A 24,318-nucleotide genomic window follows, 5' to 3' on the forward strand; every position below is an offset into this window, starting at 1 on the left:
TTTTGGGCTACAGTAAAACTTTCTGGCAATCAGATAAGTCAAAATATTACATTTCACTGAATGTCGCCTTTCTATGAAAAAATCCCGAATATGGGTCATATTGTCAATATTTAAGGCCGCATGAAAAACCCACGAAAGCGTAAACGTTCGTGAAACTTATTTTAAGTGAGAAGCCTACAATCGTTATGTAGGGAAAAATTTGTCCTAGCCTAATATATGAAGAAGAGATTTTTTGAAAACGCATTTTCCGAGCCATAGTTTCGAGCTTTCCGAAAAACTTCACATAGGGTTTGCGGCACTGAAATTTTTTTGCCAAAAGTAATTTGGCGGGACGCTTCTGGCTTTGGATAGATAGTCCTCGATTTTTTTTCATTCAAATCGCAGATGGTCGAGCGCCAAGGCTGGGACAGTTGACGTGGAATGACCCACATGAGATTAGGAAACAAACCTGGTGAATAGATGGAACAATACGTGCAAAGTTTCTGGAAGACGCACGCAGCTATGAGAGAAATTCTTATACGATACGGTATTAATAATGACAATAAGTTTCAGAGGATTTCTGAACATATTCTCATGAGATGAGAACACGATAATGATTCTTTTGCGCTGCAAAATCACTGTGCGTGCTGCTGCGAAACTGCTTCCACAGAGAGTGAAGGCCCACAAGTCAGGTGTGCAAGGGAGCGCTCTCTTTCTAGATGCCAGACGTCTGTGGCCACGTGTTGGAAACGTCGGTGCACTTACACAGCACTCCGGCTATTTCTATGCCATCTCCTTCCCCCTCATAGTGGGGAGCGGCCTTCTGGAGCAGAGCCTCTCATCTCCTGCGCTCACCAGCCACAGGTAGTTGCTGCGGCAGTTGTTGGCACCGGCGACAGCTCCGGTGGGTTAGATTACGCGCTTTCGGCACAAAGATTTTAAAGATTTCTTTTACGTGTGCGCTTTGCCACCATCGCCAAGCAATATCATCATCATCACCACCAGTCTGACTACGCCCCCTGGAGGGCAAAGGCCTCTCCCATGTTCCGCCAATCAACCCGGTCCTGTGCTCTCTGCTGCCCCGTTATACCCACAAACTTCTTAATCTCATCTGCCCACCTAACTTCCTGTCTCCCTCTCGCGCGTTTGGCTTCTCTTGAAATCCAGCGGTTATTCGTAATGATCAGCGGTTATCTTGCCTACGCCCTGCATGCCCTGCCCATGTCCAGTTACTTTTCTTCATTTTGACTAAGAGGTCCTTAACACCCGTTTGTATCCTGACCCTTGCTGTGGCCTCACCGGTGACCACAGCCGGTAATGCACTTCCTCACCAAAGAAATTGCCACCCAGGTGCAGTATATGGCTATTACCTTCCTCGTGAATACACCAATTAACCCTCGGCCCTCAGACCCAAGCGGCCACGAAGACACTGACTACTGCGGCGGTCAGACCTGCGACGCAGCTGTGGGTGCTTTCGCGTTTGTAGAGAAAACTGTTAAGCTTGGTTGCACACCAAGCTCTAAAAAAGATCGCCTTAAGATTTCATGTATGTTGTGTCACTGATTTCGGTGGCATCGCGAAAGTAACGCAAATATTTGCACTCATATGACTTGGGTAGTCTCGTGCACAGCCAAGAACAATGCTCTTCATTTTCTTAAACGGCCGCACAAAAATTTTTCATTGCACCCCTCACGGAATCTTAGTGGCTGATGTATTGCCCCTGCTAAGCTGGAGGACTTTGGTTCAATTCGAAGACACATAGGTCGCATTTCGAGGGCGACGAAAGAGGGAAATGTTGAACTATATGCATGTTAAACGACACAAGTTTAGTATGTTTATTACGTAGGCTACGAATTCGGCGTCTCTTATCATCGCATTGAAGGTTAATCGCATAAAACTCCCAATTTTTTGTGTAAAGCATTTTGCCATCTTATTCGAACTTTTTTTTGGGGGGGTATTGATCCAAAACCGAGTGCTTCGTGTTTGCCTTGAAAGGGGCTGTTTAAAACGACCCTTCAAATATGTTAGGCAAAAAAAGTGGTAACTAATCACAGTTTAATTAGTCAAGTTGTCCAAAACATGGTAAGCACGCCAACAGTCATAAATATCGATCCTGTGATACGAAACAAAGATGGCTTCGCAGCAATGTAGCTGTACGTTCAGGCTGCGCAATCATCTGGAATCTCTGCGACGTCATCAATATTAAGTGTGGTATAGGCGAAAAACCGAATATCGTGTAATTCCAGGCGGGTGTATTTCATTCGAAATCGTATAACACCAATATCTATTCATGAGCTTCAATTATCGTAGTTAATTGCACAGGCTAATGTTCGAGAAAGAGGCATGCGAAGTGTCATCAAAAAGTATTGTATTATTCAATATTTATGACATTAGCGCAACAAAAAACAACGAAAAACGATGTTTTGAGATAAACACGAAAATTGTTTTACAGGCGTGTTATATGCATTATTGGAAGGTTGTTGTGGGCTAAAAGCCGCCAGGTTCATAGCTGCGTCCTTCCTTGGCTGCCACAAGTTCACCGTGAGATCGTTTATCAGGTCCTCATTTTTTTTTGGTCGTCAGCCAGCGACTGCCGGCTGGTGTTCTTCAAGAGTTCGTTGCCTACTGAGGCAAGCTTTAGTTGTGTAGCAGCCAGGACCGACACCAGCCTGGCTCGAGATATCCAGCGTGAAAATATTTTCATTGTTGAAGTGACATATACAATTGCATAGTCCAAACACAACAGTGCATAAGCCTATATATTAACGCGATAGCGTTAAAGAGCTCGTATCGCAGAAATTCCGCCGTCGGCGTCGGCACCATTGGTTGTGAGCGAAAAATCATCATCTTGTCCGTGACCGAAAAATCGAAAAAGCTGCAAATAAAATAAATAATAAAAATGTTGGGTCCGAGTGAGAATCGAACCCAGGCCGTCTGCGTGGCAAGCAGGTGTTCTGCCACACAGCCACGCCTCTGCTTAGAGCCGCACTGAATGTCCCGAAAATACGCGTCCTGTATGCAGGTGTCACAGTACGAGATGTAATATCGCAGTAATATTGCGTGGTACAAGCGTACATTGCCATCGGGCGTCACACCAAGTCATTATCATAACGACTTTATGGTTTAAAGAGAGCCACCCATTACAGAAGGCACATTACTGCGCGTATTCCTTTAAGACCACGTAGTGGGTGCATCGCAACTTCGAAAAAGCTTCTCACGCATAATTGCCCCTGGTTTAAAGCATGCTACCCATTACATAAGGCACACACTTTAGTGCGCGCATTCTGTTAAACACTCGTAGTGTTCGAAGTGCGCACTAGGGGCAGGTTATCCCTATCGCGTTCAACTCTTAAAGGCGAAGCTTAAGCGTCCCCCCAATTTTTCTTCTATAGGGGCCCGCTGCCAGAGCATCCCGTTGAAGCGTTCATTCGCGTTTTGCATTTTTCCTTGGAGAAAGCTCGTCAAAAGTTCATCTCAACAGAGATCTGCGTACAAAGGCTTCACTTCGTTCAAGGTGTCTTTGAAGAAACCTACTCTATGCTAGCAATATCTTGTGCTTAGAGCTTTCACTCCGTTGTAGGCACACCAACTTTCCATACTTTGTGTTTCGGCCTGTGTTTCACTCGTAACTAAGACATATCTTGTTACATTCTGTAAGAAACAATTCTAGGACACTGAAGTGACGAAGAAATAGCTTTCACGATGGTAGTACAACACGTTTGTGCAGTGCAAACACGATGTGACGTCATGCGCACCCACGTGTCAATTTGTGCAATTTAAATAAATCATGCTGGTGGTCACTATTGCTTATGGTATTAACCTTTAAAATACTTCACCACAAATTACCCTAATGCATCCTGCATATCTGAGCACATTCATACGTTTGTTTTAATGATTCAAATGTAGGTTTCGGTTTCACAACATGTAAGTTTCGGCGTCACGAATTTCGGGTGGCCCGGTGCGATGGACTCAGTCAAAGACTCGCATAGAGATAAACCACATTTATCACACAAAGCCACGGCACCCCAAAAATCTACAAGTATACAAAAAAGACAAGTAACAATAAGCAAACTTGAAAAATCTCTTCAATCTAAGCAGTAAATCTTTCTCACGGTCCTCTCCCGCTAACAATAGGTTCACAAGTCTATCATCACGATCACTGCTTCGTTGCGCCGCTCTTACTTGATTCTTTCGACCTCGTTGTGCATAAGTCCAGTCAGCGTCGATCTCCTTCGCGATCCGCTTTCGACTATCTTGTGTGACGAGTTGGCCGTCGCCTGTCAACAGAAGTCGTCGTCCACCGAGGCTTGCCTGCTAGACCCGTTAGGCCTAACGTCCTCGTCGGGTCCTTCGCCTGGCATGGCGTTCCACCGCTGACGTGGCCCTCCGGGGACTGCCTTCGGTTGCTTGCTTCGGAAGGGGTCTTGCGCCGGGAACGTCCGTACTTGCGGGGCGCGGTCACTGCATCGCCGAGGTGCCTTGCTCGAACATCGTCGATCTCGTCGGCCTCACCTCGGGACGCCCGCGTCACCGGCCGCAGACCCGAACGCCAGTCGCTGCCGTCGCCAGTGCGTCTGCTCGCGAGCCCACGAAGACAATGCCAGCTCATTGCTCTTCTCCTCCTTCATAGCTCGGTTCGCGTGCCTCGAGCTCTGTGTAATACTTCATGCACGCGCTCGTGCCGCTTCGAATGTCTTGAGGACTTCGTCGTCATCTTTTTGCCTCCGAGGGGCTCTTACTCATGACATTCGGTTTCAGGGAGGCCCGCAGTAGTTGTAAAAGGCAACATAAGTTTCGAACAGAACTAGACAGAGACGTAACAATTGCTGCAGCACAATTCTCAATGTCTTTAAATTCTTGAAATAGCAAGAAAATGAAATTCGATTTGTTGAAAAAGAAGAATGTTTTCAATAGTAGTAATGTAACATAACTGCAGTTGTAAACCCGCCACGGTGGTCTAGTCGTTATGCTGGTCGATTGCTCACGCGATGGTTGCGGTACCGAATCCCGGCCGGCGCGGCAGCATTTTTGATGGAGGCGAAAATGCTTGAGACCGGTGTACTTAGGTTTGAGCGCACTTTAAAGAACCCCAGGTATTTGAAATTTCCAGAGCCTTCCACTACGGCGCCCCTATTAATGATATCGTCGTTTTGGTACATGAAACCGCAACAATTGTTATTATTAACTGCAATTACAAAGATCAGGAGCCCGGTCTAGTTGGTAACAGTTGATTGCATTGCTTACGAGTGTACTTTCTGAAACTAAAAAAAAAACACCTGCAACGCAGAAGTAAGAGCACTGTTTCAACTTCGAAACAATGTTGCAGTGGCTTAGCTCGGCTATGCCAGGATAACGTAGCGTTAGCAAAGGTTCAGCTGTTTGTTCTTAGCTTTCCTAATTGTCTAGGATTAGCCTGATTATCTTGCTTACTGCTGCTCCTATGACAGACACATGGTATATATATCATTTGGCACATGTATATTTATTTTGCCAGGCAACTACTTCGGCATCCGATGAGTTAAGCTTTTCCGCTCTTCTGCGCCGTTGAGCAGCATGTGCGCTCTCTTTCTCCATGGCTAAACCACACTGGCAAAGGCCAGTCAGAGGCGCTATCAAGCGGATCCAGCGCAGTGTCAGACGGCGACTGCACAGCGAAGGCCAATAGCTGCGCGCGCGCCGGCGCCAGTACTTCTACCTCGGCTACGACGTCACTCCTCTGGAAACTGCAGACCGGCGGCAGCGAGTCGCGCGCCGCGGCGGCGGAGTGCGCGGGAGGTGCCGGCTCCGATGTTCCAGCTGTGTCACATCACTGATCCTCACGCATGCGCAGCACGGCTCTTGAGGAGCAAAGCGAAACTGGCTCGGCTAGGCCAGTGTAGCTAACGCAACAAAACATTCTTGGGTTATGCTTAACACCATCTTGTAATTGCGGAGCAAGGCGGTTGATTAATGCACTTCGGATCTAGAGCCCACAGCCTTGCCTCAACTTGACTTATTGTTAAATCGAAGGCACTTAACGTTTTTTTCCTGCTTACTGCCACCTTTACAGCGCACACTGGATCGAGTAGAGGCCGAGGGACCGTACCCGGACTCCGGTTACGCCCTGCTCAACCGAATTGGCCAGCGAAGCGTCAAGCAGTTCCCGTATCGAGGATTTGCCACCGTGCCAGTGGACGGCGTCGACAAGGCTGTGGTTAAGGTTGTAGAGAGTGCGGAGTCTAAAAAGCGACCCCTGTGGCTAGTTTTCACTGGCGTCGGCTGCCAGTGGAACGGCATGGCACGCCAGATGATGCAGTTTGACATCTTCGCCGAATCCATCGGGAAATCTCACGCACTCCTGAAAGAGAAATTTGGAGAGGACCTGATGGATATGCTGATCTCCGACGAGCCTCGGTGCAAAACAATTAAGGCATGTTTTGTCTCCATTGCGGCTGTCCAGGTATGTATCATTGGTATTGTTAATATACACGTGTATAACCCCTGCTGCGTTCAAGGTCAATGTCATATTTCACGCAGCACTTCCTGTCAGTAAAGTCCGGCAGAGTGTAGAAAGCAGGCGCAAAAATTCTTAAGGTTAACAGCGCGAAAATAAGACACGGCGGACAGGAAAAAGACGAGACAAGCGCTGACTTCGTGTCAATAAAAATTCAGTTGGAAGTCAGCGCTTGTCTCGTCTTTTTCCTGTCCGCCGTGTCTTATTTTCGCGCTGTTAACCTTAAGTATGCACAACCAACTAGCCCAGTCAGCCACTTTATTAAGTTGCAAAAATTCTATAATTTAGGACGTCCTGAATAAGAATGCTCGCATTTCTTGGCCATAAAGAAACGGTTGAGTGCAGCAGCCCAAATGATTTCCTAGCGTACGCAAGCGGCGACTTTTCTGTGCGTCAGCGCCATACGACCAATCAGAGCCCAGGCAGCACACCGCTATTGGACCGATCTCGGCCCAACGTCGGCAAATGACGGCAGCAATATTGGCCCCACGTCGGCAAATCACGCTCGCGCTACTTTCACCCGCATCGACCCGACGTCGGCTAGCCGCCTTTGGGCCGATGCGGGCTTGCCGGCTTCGGGCCGACGTGGGCTAGCGAGCGTCGGTCCGAGACGGGCCTGCCGTTATTCAGCCGATGATGGCAAGCCGTCACTGGGCCTATGTATGCTAGCCGATGCTGGCGCGGTGTCGGCCCCGCCGACGTCGGGTAGCCGCCGGCGTGACCGTTTACACCCGTTATTATGTTTTAGCAGTGGTGGCTTATCGTGCGTTAAGTACGGTAGTACTGTACCGTCGTGGTCGGCACGTTTATATGGAGACACCGGCGGTAGTTGCTCGATGCGTAAAGTAACTTGATCAGGCAGGCTGATACATGTGTTATAAAGTAAAATGGTCGCGTGCCGACCACGGCAGTTCGGTATTACTGTGGTTACTGTACTGTAAGTCAGCAGCGCTAAAATAGACTATTCGCGGCCCAACGACATTCATCGACTGCCGTTGGTGCCATATTCGAAAAATGCTTCCTAATTAGAACGACTGCTCCACTGATGTCTTAGTGTGCGATTAAGACCCACAATTCTGTCGAACCGTGCAAGGCCGAGAACGAAAGTCAATATTGTCTCTAACACAACTAAATTGATGAAAGGCCTGCTGCACCAACTACGCATGCGTCTGAGAAATTAAGGAGCAACACATTTGCAAGGTGATAAACAGAAATTTATTCAGAGATATGAACACACGCCAGCAGTTCCGGAATAATTATGCCATAAAGGAATATCTAAACATCTATAGATACCGTAGCCAACATCTAAAACAACCCCACAGCCACCGTATTCCTAAAAAAAAAGCAGGACAATCTTAATCGAGAATGGGATCAGGCGCAAAATCATAGGCGTGAGCGGGGTTCCCCTTCAGAGGGGGTGGGGGGGGGGGGAAGGTTCATCGCGGTGCCCCCCTCCTCCCTATTAAGTCAATGTGTTTGGCAGACCTTGCGCCCACCTCTTCTTAGGTGACTACGGGGGCCGGCCGCCCCCCTGCCCCACTGTGCGCACGCCTACGCGAAGAGTTACAATCTCTTCAACGTTATGCGCGGCACATTCACTATAAATATTGAAAGAACTAGGACGGGCAAAAATAGGAATAAGGATTAGCGAAGAATATCTTAGCTACTTGCGTTTTGTGGACGTTATCGCGCTTTTCAGTAACGACGGTGCCGAATCACGAAAAAAATTCTAAAGGTGTAAACGAACGCAGCATTAAGGTAGGATTAAAGACGGACCCGAAGAAAAGAAAAATAATGTTAGGCGGCTTGCCGAAAAAGCGAGATTAAGAGTGGCAACTAGAATAGAAGATTGTGTATACGCGTGAGCTAACTACGAGCAGAGGAGCACCCCCCCCCCCCCACGTTTATTAAGTTCACCAAGGAACGGTAGGCATTCGCAACACATGACTGGCAATTAAATTAGCGTTATCCTTTAAGCGGGAATTGCAATTTTTCAGTGATATCTTAAGGGCCAAAAAGATGGATAAACTGCTGCGCGCGACGCGAGAAACATTGCGAGCGGTACCACAGGATCCCATGAACTCTACATCTAAACGAGATAGACACGCACGCATTTCTAATCTAAAGGTAAGATTGTAACAGAAAGGAATCGTGCATAAAAACCACTCACGTGTGCCCGTTGGATCGCTAAAAACACGGGCGAATAAAAAATGCAAGCGCACCATATCAGAATACACAAAACACGATGGTCAATAGAGAATACGCGATAAGAAAAGAACAAAAATCTGATGACACGTAACAGTACTGGTTCAACATGGAAGCAGGGGGCCACTGGTTTCTCGCTGCAGTGATCTCTGCCGAAAACAATGCCGGAATGCTGCCGCGTATCCGTCTCGTGCACGATTTTGACTTTCCACCACACATGTCCACACACCGCACTTCTTGAAGAATTCTGCTGGTCGGAGTGAAAAAAACCTGCTCCCGCAGCTACGATTGTCCCTCCGTCTGGACGGCTACCCTACCCTGCCTGGTCAAGCGAGTTTCGCGACAATGGCGCTGAACGAGGGGAAGGGAGGGAGGGGGTGTAGAGGTTGAAGAAGACAAAAAAAAATGCGAATTCTCCCTTCTTGAAAGCACGGCTCAGCCTACCACAATGGTGTGCGATCCCCCCAACATGTCTATGGGCATGCCGTTTGAGAAAGGCGTTCGTCGAATTTTCAATGCATCACTTGTTGCCACATGTCGCTACATGAAAACTTTGCGTACACCACGTTGTAGCCGCATTTTTCATCGTATTTCACGTGCCATAATAATAATTTTATGCGACTGTTTCTGAAAGCACGTGGGAAGCAATCGTTGAGCGAGATTTTTAGTTGAAAAAGATATGTATGTCACAAAATGGACGGCAACGAAGTGCAAATACGAACTGACAAACACCTGGCAAACACGTGTTTGTCAGTTCGTTAAAGATGGTCAGCCGGCTAGTTGATTTAGAAACATTCAAACGACAAAACGTGTCTTCACTTCGCCCGGTATTTCTTGCACCATACCTATTTTTCTCAAGTAATGAACCAACTAGCTCAGCAACACGCCTTGCTGAGCTTTTTACTATTTTCATAAATTATGTGACATCCCTGAAGCAAATGCGCTTGTTACGCTTCACCCAAACACGCGCGTGAGTAAATATGTGTAAACACAGAGATCGGAAACTGTCCGTGTAGTATATGAGCGCTGGCGCCACACATTCAGCGGCTGAAAGGATATAGCGCTATAAATATGATGACAGGCTCGATTTATGCACAGAATTAGTATTCACATAAAACTTCTTCCGCTAAAAGCATTGGTGCGGGAATGTTTGGGTGAATTTTGATGCTGGATACATTAGTGAAGTCGGCCGACCAGTGGCAAAAACATTTACGAAACAGAAGTACTTCGAATTTGGCGCATGAAGTTATTAGTATGTGCTATAGACCATATTATAGACCATATTCATACTATCAATCAGGTGATAGAGAAATGCGCGGAATACAACCAACCCCTATACATAGCCTTCATAGATTACGAGAAGGCATTTGATTCGGTGGAGACATCAGCAGTCATGCAAGCACTGCGGAATCAGGGCATCGACGAAGCCTATATAAACATAATGGAAGAAATCTACAGCGCATCCACAGCCACTATAGTCCTTCATAAAGAAAGCGACAGAATCCCAATAAAGAAGGGCGTACGACAGGGAGACACGATCTCTCCAATGCTATTCACCGCGTGTTTACAGGAGGTTTTCAGGGCCCTAGATTGGGAAGAATTAGGGATAAGAGTTAATGGAGAGTATCTCAGTAACCTGCGCTTCGCTGATGACATTGCATTGATGAGTAACGCGGGAGACGAATTACAGCTCATGATTACTGAACTGGATACGGAAAGTAGAAGAGTAGGTCTGAAAATTAATATGCATAAAACTAAAGTAATGTGGAACAATCTTGGCAGAGAACAGCGCTTCGCGATAGGTGGCGAGACGCTGGAAGTTGTAAAGGAGTACGTCTACTTAGGACAGGTAGTAACCGCGGAGCCGAACCATGAGAGTGAAATAACTAGAAGAATAAGGATGGGATGGGGCTCATTCGGCAAGCATTATCAAATCATGAATGGTAGTCTACCACTATCTCTCAAGAGGAAGGTATATAACAGCTGCATCTTACCGGTACTTACCTACGGAGCAGAAACCTGGAGACTTACAAAGAGGGTTCAACTTAAATTGAGGACGACGCAGCGAGCGATGGAAAGGAAAATGATAGGTGTAACCTTAAGAGACAGGAAGAGAGCAGAGTGGGTCAGGGAACAAACGGGGGTTAAGGATATCATAGTTGATATTAAGAAGAAGAAATGGATATGGGCCGGCCACGTAGCACGTCGGCAGGATAACCGGTGGTCATTAAGGGTAACTGACTGGATTCCAAGAGAGGGCAAACGCGTGAGGGGAAGACAGAAAATTAGGTGGGTAGATGAGATTAAGAAGTTTGTAGGTGTAACGTGGCAACAGAAAGCACAGGACCGGGTTGATTGGCGGAACATGGGAGAGGCCTTTGCCCTGCAGTGGGCGTAGACAGGCTGATGATGATGATGATGATGATAACGTTTCAACATTTTTGATAGCGTTGAACAACTGGTCAATAGAGTCTTTTAGCAAGTTACGGAAATACGGTACGCAAATACGGTAAGGCAGTACGGTAGCGTTGCTCCTTTCCCGCTGGTTGTGCTTTGGCCGCTTAGCGACTGGGAAAGGAGGAGCGGTACCGTACGGCCTTACCGTATTTGCGTACCGTATTTCCGTAACTTGCTAAAAGACTTTAATGAAGTGGCCATCTAATTTCAGTCGGTTATTCTTCTAAAGACCACCTTTTTTTTGGTAGAAAAGTGACTGTGCTAGTGATAGTTGTTAGTCATTGTCATAGCAGAAACTCATAAGATAATGCAAGCTATTCAGTCGGCGATACTTCGCGCACCGAGTCGTACGTGCGGCGCTAGCACGGTACAATATTTGAACTTTGCTATTTGTGCTAGTACAGCAATCCATGTAGCGGTATTCTACAGCTTAAGCTACAAATATTCAAGCGCCTAACGCTCTATTGCATTACGATTGTATCCTAGGCGGGCGAGCTGCCGGGCTTCTTCAGCGGGCTAAAGGTAGAGCGCAACGTCGAGGTTATTCTCGTCACTGACGGCCGGCAACACGGCGTCCAGCGTCGTTGGGGGGCATCCGTGAACTAGCTTGAACGGCGTCATATGTGCGCCGTTTCTTACACTGCCGTGTTAACTTCAGGTTATGTGCGGAAGATATTATGGCGTCCCATGTCATGTGTTCGACGTACAGTACATTGCCAGAATGTCGGCGAGGGTTTCATTTAGCCGCTCGGTGAGGCCATTCGCCTGCGGGTGATGTCCGTCGGTGACTTGTGTGGCTATATTTCAAGATGGTTTGCGTTAGCTCTGCCGTAAAAGCCGTACCCCTGTCGGTGACGAGGAGTTTTGGAGCGCCGCGACGCAGGAGGACGTTCTCAACAGGGCATGTATAACTGTCTGAAGGGAGACAAGAAAGTTCCGACATCGTCGATAAGCCATCGGCTCCGCCGATGTCAGCTGAAGCACGGCAGAATGACGGCATGCTCGGCCCAATGTTGCCGGTGAAAACCATCGGCTCGGCCGATGTCGGCGAAATTACGGCAGAACGGCGGCTAACTCGGCCCAATGTTGCCGGTGAAAGCCATCGGCTAAGCCGATATCGGCGGAAGAGCAGCAAAACGCCGGCAAACTCGGCCCAGTGTTGCCGGTGAAAGAAATCGGCTAAGCCGATATCGGCGGGATGACGGCAGAAGGCCGGATAACTCGGCCCAATGTTGCCAGTGAAAGACCAACATCGGCTGAAAGGCGGCAAGATCGGCCCAAATTTGCCGGCAATAGTCAACGGCTCCGCCGATATCGGCGCCAGGCTGGCAATGCTGGCCCGAGGTGGGGCCGCGCACAGCCACCGTAAAACCAATATCGGCCCGACGTCGTGTGCTGCCTGGGAGTAGCAAGCGGGGCGAGGGTAAGCGCATGCAAACAAAGCTCGCTCAGCTGGGCTCATCGTTTGGAAGGCTTTCCCGTCTTAAGAAAGTAACCCCTTATCACCGCACTTCAGACGGACCACGTTTTTCTGCTTATCTGATGAGTGGGGGTGTGTGGCGTATCTATAAATTGTATTTTCTCGATTGCTTGCAGCAATGTTGATCTTCGGAACATAAAATACGAGCAAACCTATTCGTCTACTCACGCTGTCTGTTCTTCTGAAGTGAGCTAATATGAGGCCTCGTCTTTAAGAAGGAAGAGCTTAGCAAGAGCTTAGCAGAAGAAAGACCCAGTTGAGCCTTCCCTGCGGCATGCGCTTACCCTCAACCTGTTTGCAGATCGGCTATGTCATATGACATTGATGCACAGAGAAGCCGCCGCTCGCGCAAGCTGGTAAAACATTTGGGCAGCTTTACGTCGAATCTCACACGAGACAGTTATCTACAGATACCGACAGCATGAAGGCTACTTTTACAGCGAAAGCTGTTATGAGATCATTTCATCGGCCGTTTTTGGCGCCGTAGTTGTCCGCCGCCGCCGCCGCCGCCGGTGTCCGTAACCAGTATCGCTCGAAATAAGAAAAAAAAACTAAATAAGAAAAAAGTTCCAGGATGGAATGAGGTTCGAACCTGGGTCCTCTGCGTGGGAGCCCAGTATTCAACATCTGAGCCATGCCAGTGCTTGAAACTGATTTGCTAAAAGGTCCTATGCAGGCTTCATGTAGGGACGGAACCACATTAGCATATGCAATATAGCGTGGTAGAAAAGTAAAATAAGCACCAAGCGTAGCACAACGCGAATTCTGTAACCAGGCGTCACACAATGCGAATTGCGCAACGAGCAGGTTGTTGAATGCTTCCAACCCATTACAAAGGACCCTGCCATAATTCTTCATCATCAGGCACAGCATCAACAAAGTGCGCATAATGCCTTACATGGGTTTAGCAGGTACCAACGCTCTCCGTAGAATGACAAAAAATGGCAGAGTGCCTGCTGGCCTACTTCTCAAAAATTGCAATTATTTATAGCGTAGTGGGTTCCTCGCAAGTGCACTTGGATTGGTTGCCAAGGAAGCCCATAAACGCATGATACACTTCCTCTGGGTCTCAGTAAAATTACAATGATTTATAGCGTAGTGGGTTCCTCGCAAGGGCACTTGTATTGGTTGCCAAGGAAGCCCATAAGCGTATGATCCATTTCCTCGGGGTCTCAGTAAAGTTCTTCGCTCCCCCCCCCCCCCGTCTCTTTCCCACGTCAACGTATGTTATACAGCATGACGGGAGAGGGAAATAGCGACCGGGCGTCACCCAATGCAAATTACATAACTGGTGGGCCGTTTAAAGATTCCAACCCATTACAAAGGGCTGAGCCATAATTCTTCATCGTCATCAGTCGTTGCGTGAACAAAGTGCACATAATGCCTTACAGACGTGTAGCTCGTGCCTCGCTTCTCCGCAGAATGACGAATAATGGCTTAGTAGGTGCTTCCAAACTTCACAAAAATTGTGATTTATGGCGTAGTGGGTACCTTTCTAGTGTACTTGTATTGTAGCCCCAAGAGAGCTTAACGGGCTCTAGAAACGCCGCTCTTCCAGCTTTCGCTGTGACTGCGCTGCGGTTTTAGCGCAGGCCTGGCGTTTTTTTCAAAGGCAGCAACTGCTTGATACAGCATGTAAAAATCTGGGGGCCGGCTTCGCAAGCAACAGTTGATTACAAGAGAGCGCATTATTCTTAAGAAGAAAAGGCAAGCAAGTTGGTAATATGTGGCCTCCAGTGCGGAGCCTCAGAGATGCTAGACGAGACAACATAGTGGATATTGAAGTAGGGAAAACGATTGTTCGATGAGGAGAGTCCGATGACATGAGACATCTAACAGATGAAGACGAGAACCGCGTAATGGAGTATGTAGACCGTGAAGGGTTTGCTACAGTGGCTCGCACACGTCCCGGTGGGCATTGATATCCTCTGGGGAAAAAATGTGCACCTAACGGGGACTTCTTGTTGGGCTAGTTCGTCTCACACCATTACTGTAGGAATCTAGCACGACGCCTCTCAGGGGCCACCTGCCCCAAGCGGCGTTGTTTCCGGGTTCGATGCCAGGAGCAGAATTAATTCTTGCTTCAAATTTAGGTTTTCCTTTCTCAGAAATCTATATGGCTTTTCTACAAACACTAAATATTCGCGGTAAAAACAAGTGCTACAAACGGGTGGTTGCAAATGATATTTTCATAACCCTTCTATGACCCTTTTCATGGCACGCTGCATACGGCGCACCATACTGGTGTGTCTGTGAGTCCGCATCGGCCGTACACGCTAAGTAAAGCCCGGCATTTGTCCTGCACTGTGACAGAAAACAATGGTGTCAATCTAGACGAGTGCCCAGTGTAGTGTGGTGTAGTTTGGGGGGGGGGGGCGCCCTTGTGAATGTGCACAAGATTGTTGATTGTATAAATTACAATCAATCTTTTTTGCCGAGAGATATATCGTGCTCACGTCTATGCATGTTCGCGGGACAGACAGCCCCTTTTTTCTTGTTTTTTCTGCGATATGTAATTTGGGGGGTACGGCTAATATCAATGGACAGGTTATACTCAAGAAAATGCGGTATCGATGTAAACAGCGCCTCAACAGCTCCATATACTGATCTGAAGACTCGTCCGGGAAAGGAAGCCCCTAGTCCTTCTTGGCTGTTATGTTGACCTTGTTCTACACCCGACGTGCCTATTAGGATGCTTGATAGGACGGTGGGGGGTGTTGGGAATCCCCCAATGCCACCCCTTGTGTGTTTTTCTTTGCTGTGTCTGCTTTGTTTTTGACTAGCCTAATTTGGAACAATGGCTTCTCATCCCCCCCCCCCCCGGTTTGCGCACTTGCCCTTTCCCCCTCCTATTTTCTTTTTGTTAGAGGAGAGTGCACGAAACATGCACGTGCACGCGCTGAAGTACACAGTTGCAGCCTTGAAGAAGACAAGTGCGCTTGTCGAAACGTTCGCTCTAACGATACCCCTTGTACCAAGCATTTTTAATGATTTCAATGTTCCATCTTTCCCTGAACTTCTAGCATATTGTGCTGCTATTTCGAGTAATGCAAAGTACCATCACCCCTTTTAAGAACGTCTTGTGCTTCTGAACATTCACGAGATAATCTGATATACAGAAATGATGTGACACTCTTTATGTTCGGCCTAGAAAGCGGGTGGTTTGTTTTCATGGTAACATGAACACTCTGTATATTTTCATCGCTCTGCTCATTGGCGGTCGGCCCTCCTTTTGAGTTTATTGAATAAAGAGACAGAATGCAGCTGCGTTGGTCATGGCAAATCTATTTTGCGTGTCACGCATTATACATTCCTAATGTTGCTGTTGCAAAATACATATCTCATGAACCGCTTGTCATTGTACCACATGTACAATTTGTTACTGAGCAATGAAGGGGAGAGAAAATGTAAGCGGTAGAGAGAGGGCTTCAGAACCATCATTCACCTGACAGCAGATTACAGCAAGGCAGGTCAACAAAACAGAAAATATACGAAGAATTGTAAAAAGCTAATAAAAACAATAAACAGCAGGTGAACACATAGAATGGACACTGCTGATATGTGTACATTTTTAATTGCATAATGTATGCTGTTAAAGTGGTAAGGAAGAAGCAAAGAATGACATTAACTACGGCAATACTTTATCAAACGCATTCAAAAACAATTTATTTAAACAAAAGCTAGAAAATTACATAATGAATAATGCAAACAAATCAGTTTGCTTAAATAGTCTGCTTGATTCTGCGGCTGAAGCTTTTAAAGCTCCCTGCCACTTCTGACAGTCTTGTACTCTTACGCTAATTTAGCACGGCACCAAAGCGAAATAGCCAGATGCCAAGCCTGATGCCAAGCATGCTTTTTCGTATTCTGTATAACTGTGTCTTGCTGGCTGAATCAGCACTTTTCAATATATACTTGAGTGTTTCATACGCAGGTTGCGCTTGTTGACATGCTTCAAGCTCTGGGGATCCAACCTGATGGAATGTTTGGTCATTCGGTTGGCGAGATTGGCTGTGCTTACGCAGACGGGGGATTCACCGCCGAGCAGGTCTTGCTTTGCGCCTACTGGCGAGGCCGCTGCCTAGAAATGGGCTATGCATTCGACGGTGCCATGGCAGCAGTAGGCAAGTGTCTAATTATTTGCTCGAGCACATCTTTTGAGAACAGATCTAACTTGACGAAATATTGTTACACAACCATCTCGTTAGTTTACTGCGTTTTATCTACACTTCATCAAGCCTCATTAGATAGCGTTCCGCTGCAAACAAGGAATTACGGCAGGTATAGAACCGCCACTAGAGTTAGAATACCGCAGATGCGGTGTACATTGTTGTTGTAACGTTTTATTTAGTTGCACTTTAAGGTGTAGGAAACTTAATCAATCTGCCACTGAAGCAGTCCTTGTGGAAGACGGCGAGGAAAAGCCGGTAAGCGAACGCTTGCAGTAAACCCAAACCATGGCCGCATACGTCAACGAAGCAGGCAATGAACGTGAGCCTACAATAAAAAATCGCACGATTTGAACACTGTAAAACATGGTATCGGAACGAACTTGCACTTATTCAGCTCCAATTCGGGTACTACGCGCTGCAGTTTTGTTCAGGTAATGGGCTGTGTCCGGGTTTAGAAATAAAAAAGGTATAAGGATTCACAGAATATAATCTTCATAGTCTAGGTGAGGAAGATCGTAACTTGGAGCAATGTGATAAGCCGCGAAGAATTTCACACGCCATCTTCACTCCACTTTCTAACGCATGTAACGCCAGAAATTTGGCCCTGCATTGTTGATGCTGCCACGCCCACTTCTTGTTTTATTTTGATGTATTCGGGTTTGACCGGCAAGGACGGTTATCAACGCTCGACGCTGTCCGCGAAGCAGTGTTCGAGAAGCTTCCCGATTGTAGTAGATCGCTAAGATAGCGCGCCGCACGCCAACGTTCCAGATTTGTCTAGAGATAACGCCGCTACCAGCGATATCGCTGGGAAGTTCGATAGCGCCTGTATAAAAGCCGACGCGCTTGACCGCTTGGCAGTTGATCGACGGTCGACGCTCTGTTCGCCGCTATCAGTGTATTGCTTTTGAGTTTCCCGGCCACAAGTTCGGCCAGATAAAAAGTTGCATCTCTGATGTGCTGACTACTGCCTTCGTCGACGTCAAGACCACGTTACATCTGGTGGAGGTGCTGTTCGTTCATGTTCCGGACGCCCCCGTCAAGGCGTGAACCCAGCCCCCAGCGCGGTGAAGACATCGACGTTAATCACGACCAGCGAGCTAGCCGTAGGCCACAAGGCCTAGCACCGGAGTACGGGCCTCTACCCGACACGACTCGGAACACAAAGGCCAGGACCACGACTGCGGCAACGATGACAGACACTGCGCCACCGCCCCCGATCGCCCGACGAAACGCCCCCGCCTCCTCGACCACGCCAAGACGCCGCGCTGAACCAGCAGTTCCGCCGCGAGGCACCACCACCACCGACGTCATACCGCCCGCCAGCCGGTCAGCGATACCCGCCGAGGAAGACCGACGTTTGGCGCGCCCCTCATAACCGCCCGCTCTGCTACCACTGCGGGGAGGCCGGCCACACGTACCGCCGATGCCAGTGCCGACAGATGGGGCTACGCGGATTCGCCGTTAACGCGCCGCGCCCGCAACCAGGCGAACGGCCTCGCGACATCGACGACTACCTCACCGGAACACAGTGGGAAGAACGACGACCTTCCCGCTCGCCGTCGCCCGGCCGCTACATGTCACCGCACCACCGGCAGTACTCTGGCCCAAACCGGTGCCGGTCGCCCTAGCCCGTATCCGGAAAACTAAGGGCAGCAACCGATGGAGGTGCGGTTGCTGTACGACGAACTACCGAAGATCCTCCACCGCCGACGACAACGCTGCAGCGAAATCTAAAGAACACGCCTCAAGCCGAACGAAGCCCTGACGTCGAAATTTCACGGTCCGAGGAAGACCTGACGACGCAACGTCGAAGCAGCGCAACAAACCGACGCAGCCGTGACCCGACGCCGCGACCCAACCGCAACTCAAGAAGACGAACTAGCGACCTCGACGTTCTCATTGACGGCCACAACGTCACCGCTCTCGTCGACACTGGAGCCGACTATTGCGTCATCAGTGGGCCTTTCGCCACGAAGCTGAAGAAAGTTAAGACTCCTTGGAAAGGCCCCGAAATCCGTACCGCTGGAGGCCTTCTAATAACGCCGTCTGGAGTCTGCACAGCAAGAGTAAGAATAATCGCAGGTATCCTGCGAGTTTCGTAATCTTGCAACACTGCTCCAGGGACGTCATACTTCGCGTGGATTTCTTAAACCATCACGGCGCCGTCATCGACTTAAGAACCAAGTCGATAGCCTATCGTCAGACAAAACGACACCGCCGGATACGAATCCATGTCACCATGCCCTGAACATGCTCGAGGATCAAGTTACCATCCCGCCTCGCTCCAGCGTCATAATTCCCGTCGGCACCGAAAAAGCTGAAGACATCGAAGGTGTCATCGAGAGCGATCAGGATTTGCTACTAGACCGTGACATTTGCGTCGCAAGGGGCATTGCTCGGTTGCATGAAGGAAAAGGAAGCGTGATGCTAACGAACTTCAGCCAAGAATACAGGCACCTAAGGAGGGGCACGACACTTACATACATCGAATAAATCTTGGCCGTCAGCGATGCGTTTGCCTTTTCAGAATCTGACGAAGCTACGACGACTACCCTAATACCTGAGCCACCCTTCGACGTAAACCCAAGTCTTCCCGCTCGCCAACAGCAACAGCTTCGATGCCTTCTGCAGAAAAACAAGGACTGTTTCTCGTCGTCATCGCGGGTCCGACAAACGCCCCTTGCTAAGCACCGCATTATAACCAAAGAAAATGCTCGACCGCTCCGTCAGAGTCCCTGCCGGGTTTCGACGCGGGAACGGGAGGCCGTGAAGAAACAGGTCGACGAAATGCAGGAACAGGAAACAGGACGACATCATCCAGCCGTCCGTGGGCATCCCCCGTGGTGCTTGTGAAGAAGGATGGGACTCTCCGTTTTTGCGACGATTATCGTCGCCTGAACAAAGTCACCAAGAACGACGTGTATCCCCTTCCCCGGATAGACGACACCCTGGATCGATGACACAACTCAAAGTACTTTTCACCGATGGACCTCAAGACCGGTTACTGGCAAATAGAAGTTGACGAGAGAGACCGAGAAAATACTGCCTTTATAACACCAGGCGGCCTGGTTGAGTTCAAGGTCATGCCTTTTGGTCTTTGCTCGGCACCAGCGACTTTTCAACGTGTTATGGATACAGTACTGGCCGGCTTGAAGTGACAGACGTGCCTCGTGTACTTGGACGACGCCGTTGTGTTTTCCTCAAACTTCGAGAGAACACCTTCGGCGCCTTGAAGGTGTACTTCAAGCAATCAAGACCTCCGGACTCACTTTTAAGCCTGAAAAGTGCTGCTTCGCGTACGAGGTGCTCTTTTTCTTGGATCATGTGATCAGCAAGGATGGTGTTCGCCCGGACCCGTGGAAAACAGCTGCCATCGCTGACTTCCCGACGCCCACCGACAAGAAGGCCGTACGCCGTTTTCTCGGCTTGTGCGCCTATTACATACGTTTCGTCAAGGAATTTTCACGCATCGCCGAGCCACTGACGCAACTCACGAAGGCCGACGTCGAATTCAGGTGGGAAACGTGGCAAGTTCAGGTATTTCAAGAATTCAAACGACGCCTGCAGACGCCTCCGATACTCGCGCATTACGACGAGCACGCCGATATGGAAATCCACACCGACGCAAGCAGCGTAGGACTCGGCGCCGTCCTTGTGCAGAAAACCGACGGATTGGAAAGGGTCATCAGTTAGGTTAGCCGGTCGCTATCAAAGGCAGAGATCAACTATTCCACAACAGAAAACGAGTGCCTGGCCATCATCGGGGCTACATCGAAGTTTCGGCCCTACATCTACGGCCGGCCCTTTGAAGTTGTGAGCGACCACCACGCCTTTTGTTGGCTAGCCAACTTGAAGGACCCTTCAGGTCGCCTCGCAAGGTGGAGCCTAAGACTTCAAGAATTCGACAGTACCGTCGTTTACAAGTCCGGAAGAAAACACTCCGACGCCGACTGCTTGTCTCGTCCCCCCGTCGACGCACCGCCGCAGGAGGTCCACGATGATGACTGCTTCTTGGGAACCATAAGTGCCGACGACTTCGCTGAACGACCGCAAGCCGACCCGGAACTTAGGGGCCTTGTGGAATACCTCAAGGGCAGGACCGCCGTTGTTCCGAAATTATTCAAGCGGGGATTGGCGTCATTTCTCTTGAAAAATGACGTCCTCGTAAAGAAGAACTTCTCTCCGGCCCTGGCCAACTACCCTATCGTTGTACCTTCAGCACACCGACCAGAAGTTCTGCAGGCCCTGCACGACGACCCGACGGCTGGCCACCTCGCCCTTTCCCGCACGCTCGCGATGATACAGGAAAAATACTACCGGCCACGCCTTTCTGCCGACGTCGCCCACTACGTTAAGACTTGCCGAGATTGCCAGCGACGGAAGACACCGCCGACTAGGCCAGCGGGACTTCTGCAGCCAATTGAACCACCTCACCGGCCGTTCCAGCAAATCGGGATGGACCTACTGGGGCCGTTCCCGACGTCGGCCTCCGGCAACAAGTGGATCGTGTTAGCAATTGACTACTTCACCCGCTACGCCGAGACAAAGGCCTTGCCCAAAGGCAGTGCCGCCGAGGTAGCCAAGTTCTTCGTGGAGAACATCGTCTTGCGTCATGGCGCCCCAGAGATCCTCATCACAGACAGAGGTACCGCCTTTACTGCGGACCTAACTCAGGCGATCTTCAAATACAGCGAGACGAGCCACCACCGCACCACCGCCTACCACCCACAGACCAATGGCCTCACCGAGCTTCTAAATAAGACCATCGCCGACATGCTGGCCATGTACGTCGACGTTGAGCACAAGACGTGGGACGCCGTCCTTCCGCACGTGACCTTCGCTTACAACACGGCCGTCCAAGAAACGACGCAGATGACGCCGTACAAGCTGGTCTACGGAAGAAGCCCGGCGACGACGCTCGACGCCATGCTACCGAACGTCACCGACGAAGAAAACCTCGACGCCGCCGCTTACTTACAACGTGCCGAAGAAGCTCGACAGCTCGCCCGCCTGCGCATCAAGACCCAACAGCATACCGACAGCCGTCGCTACAATCTTCGACGACGGTTACTGGAATACCGGCCCCGTGACCGTGTTTGGGTTTGGACGCCGATACGCCGACGTGGGCTTAGCGAAAACTCCTTCGGCGATGCTTCGGGCCATACAAGGTTCTTCGACGTCTCGGCGCTGTTGACTACGAGGGCATCCCGGACGGCATTACAAGCTCCCAGCGACGCCGCGCACGACCTGAAGTCGTCCATGTCGTGCGCCTTAAGCCGTTTTTTGCGCGTTAGCGAAACTGGGGACCCTTTTTCATTTGTTATTGTAATTTATTTACGTATGCACTTGTTTTTTTCTCTTCTTTGTTCTTTCACAAGCATAGGGACGATGCTTTTTCAGAGGGGGGCAATGCCACGCCCACTTCTTGTTTTATTTTGATGTATTCGGGTTTGACCAGCAAGGACGGTAATCAACGCTCGACGCTGTCCGCGAGGCAGTGTTCGAGAAGCTTCCCGATTGTAGTAAATCGTTTTGTTATGATTGCGCGCCGCACGCCTATGTTCCAGCTTTGTCTAGAGATAACGCCGCCACCAGCGATATCGCTGGAAATTTCGATAGCGCCTGTATAAAAGCCGACGCGCTTGACCGCTTGGCAGTTGATCGACGGTCGACGCTTTGTTCGCCGCTATCAGTGTATTGCTTTTGAGTTTCCCGGCCACAAGTTCGGCCAAATAAAAGGTTTCATCTGTGACGTGCTGACTACTGCCTTCGTTGACGTCACGACCACGTGACAATACGGACAACAGATCCAACTCAAAGGATATCCTAGGGACACGGAACAGCAGGCTAAGTGTTCTGAGAGCTTTAGAAGGGCTATTAACGTTTCCGACAGAAATATATCGCACGTCGAAGGCTCTAGAACTTACGCTTGCGAATTTTGACGCACTCAGTTGTGTACGCAGATCTGGTGTGTATATCGCTTATGGCATATAACATATTTCGCTATACAAAGTGATTGTTATCACATCCTTTCTCTTCATTTTTTTACGTTCTTCATTTTCCGCGACGGAGAGCAGCAGGCTTGAGACGAGGTTCATTTAGCCAACCTCAATGCTTTTCTCTCAATAAATGCACACTAAAGAAAATCTCATACTAGCGATTTGTTGTGCTTTGTTCTTGAATGTTTGCACTTTCTTGTGGCATTGGACTTACAAAGTGATGTGCATAGCACAGTGAAAAAATGATAATTAAATAGAATAAGGTTTTTTTTATTTCTATTAACAGTAAACTACACCATTATAACAAGAAAAATTGCCCTTGCCGCTAGAAGAAATTTGGTAAACCTGAGAACGCGAAAAAATGAGATAAATGAGGCGATGCAGCCAATTTTATGGCCTCTGCAGGGAGAAGGCCTCTGCCTGTGAACTCTAATTGATAGTATGCGAGCTGGTACCATCTCAAGCCTGTGAACTTTTTAATTCAAGTACTCTATATAGCAGAGGAGGTATTGTATAGGGATGTTAGAGTAAATTTTTTGTCGACAGTTACAATGCACACATTAAAGTAGTCACTACATGTTTCAGGGCACATACTCAAACAAGTAGAACAAGAAATAATACAACTAATAAAATATACAACGTCATATCTATATAAATACATTTCGCTGCCCGAAAAGCGCTGTACAAAAATGTTAAGATAAAGTCACCCTATTCCGCAGACTCCAAAGCGGGACGGGGGTGGCGGGGGGGTGTTGCAGATTGATGACACATGGAAGAACTTGTCATACTGCCACGTGCACTTCTTTCTTTCTCTATGAAACCGGTTCGTTGAACACATAGCCACTGGATTTCGCTAACCGCGCGCGAATGTCTGGGAAGCTTCCAGATTATTTTACAATCGTCTGCTAGGCTTGAGCGCGCCAACGCGAACACTTGAGTTTGTTCTCGAACTAGCGCAGCTACCAACGATAACACTCGAAGGTTCAATGCCACACGTATAAATTCCGGCACGCCTAGCCACAGATCACATTATCGACGGCCGACTCTGTTCGCCGCTATCACTGCACAGTGTGCATTGCGAGTCGTTTCGCTTAACGTTTCTCGACCACAAGTTGGGCCAAATAAAGAGTTTCATCTTGTATACGCCGATTGCTGCCTTCGTCGACGTCATGACCCCGTGATAAAATAGTTTACACAGAAAATTTCACAGCTGTTTCAGGCTTGAAGTAAGTCCGTGTAGTGTATGCCGAAATTTGGGCGTGCATGCACCAAAAGAATTGGGCAAGCCCCACTACCGTGAACAGCAGGTGCGCGGGAAAGCGAAGGCATTAGAGGGAAAGAGCTGAGCAAAGACAGGGGATGGACAGCGGTGGGGAAGGAGGTTTGAGCCCGGGGTCTAGTAAAACGGGGAGTGCTGAGGCAAGGACTTTGGAAGGAGGTGGAAGGCGCGGGCTAAGCGAAAACTCTGCTTGGCGAAGTGAAAAGGAGGAAGGAAAGGAGAGGAGGAGGAGAATTCAATAAAACGCAACA

The 24,318-nt window shown here is 48.9% G+C and overlaps 1 protein-coding gene across 1 annotated transcript in view; it reads left to right on the top strand.

The window, feature by feature from the left end:
- Nucleotides 1–24,318, top strand: part of LOC119398658 (fatty acid synthase-like) — a 154,653-nt gene that overhangs the window by 26,145 nt on the left and 104,190 nt on the right. Inside the window, exons 7-8 of the mRNA XM_049417381.1 lie at nucleotides 6,029–6,418; nucleotides 16,549–16,738. Of these exons, the coding sequence (XP_049273338.1) occupies nucleotides 6,029–6,418; nucleotides 16,549–16,738 (580 nt within the window). The remainder of the gene's footprint in view (nucleotides 1–6,028; nucleotides 6,419–16,548; nucleotides 16,739–24,318) is intronic.

The sequence above is a fragment of the Rhipicephalus sanguineus genome, chromosome 7 (assembly GCF_013339695.2).
Source record: "Rhipicephalus sanguineus isolate Rsan-2018 chromosome 7, BIME_Rsan_1.4, whole genome shotgun sequence".
NCBI classification, from domain to species: domain Eukaryota; kingdom Metazoa; phylum Arthropoda; class Arachnida; order Ixodida; family Ixodidae; genus Rhipicephalus; species Rhipicephalus sanguineus.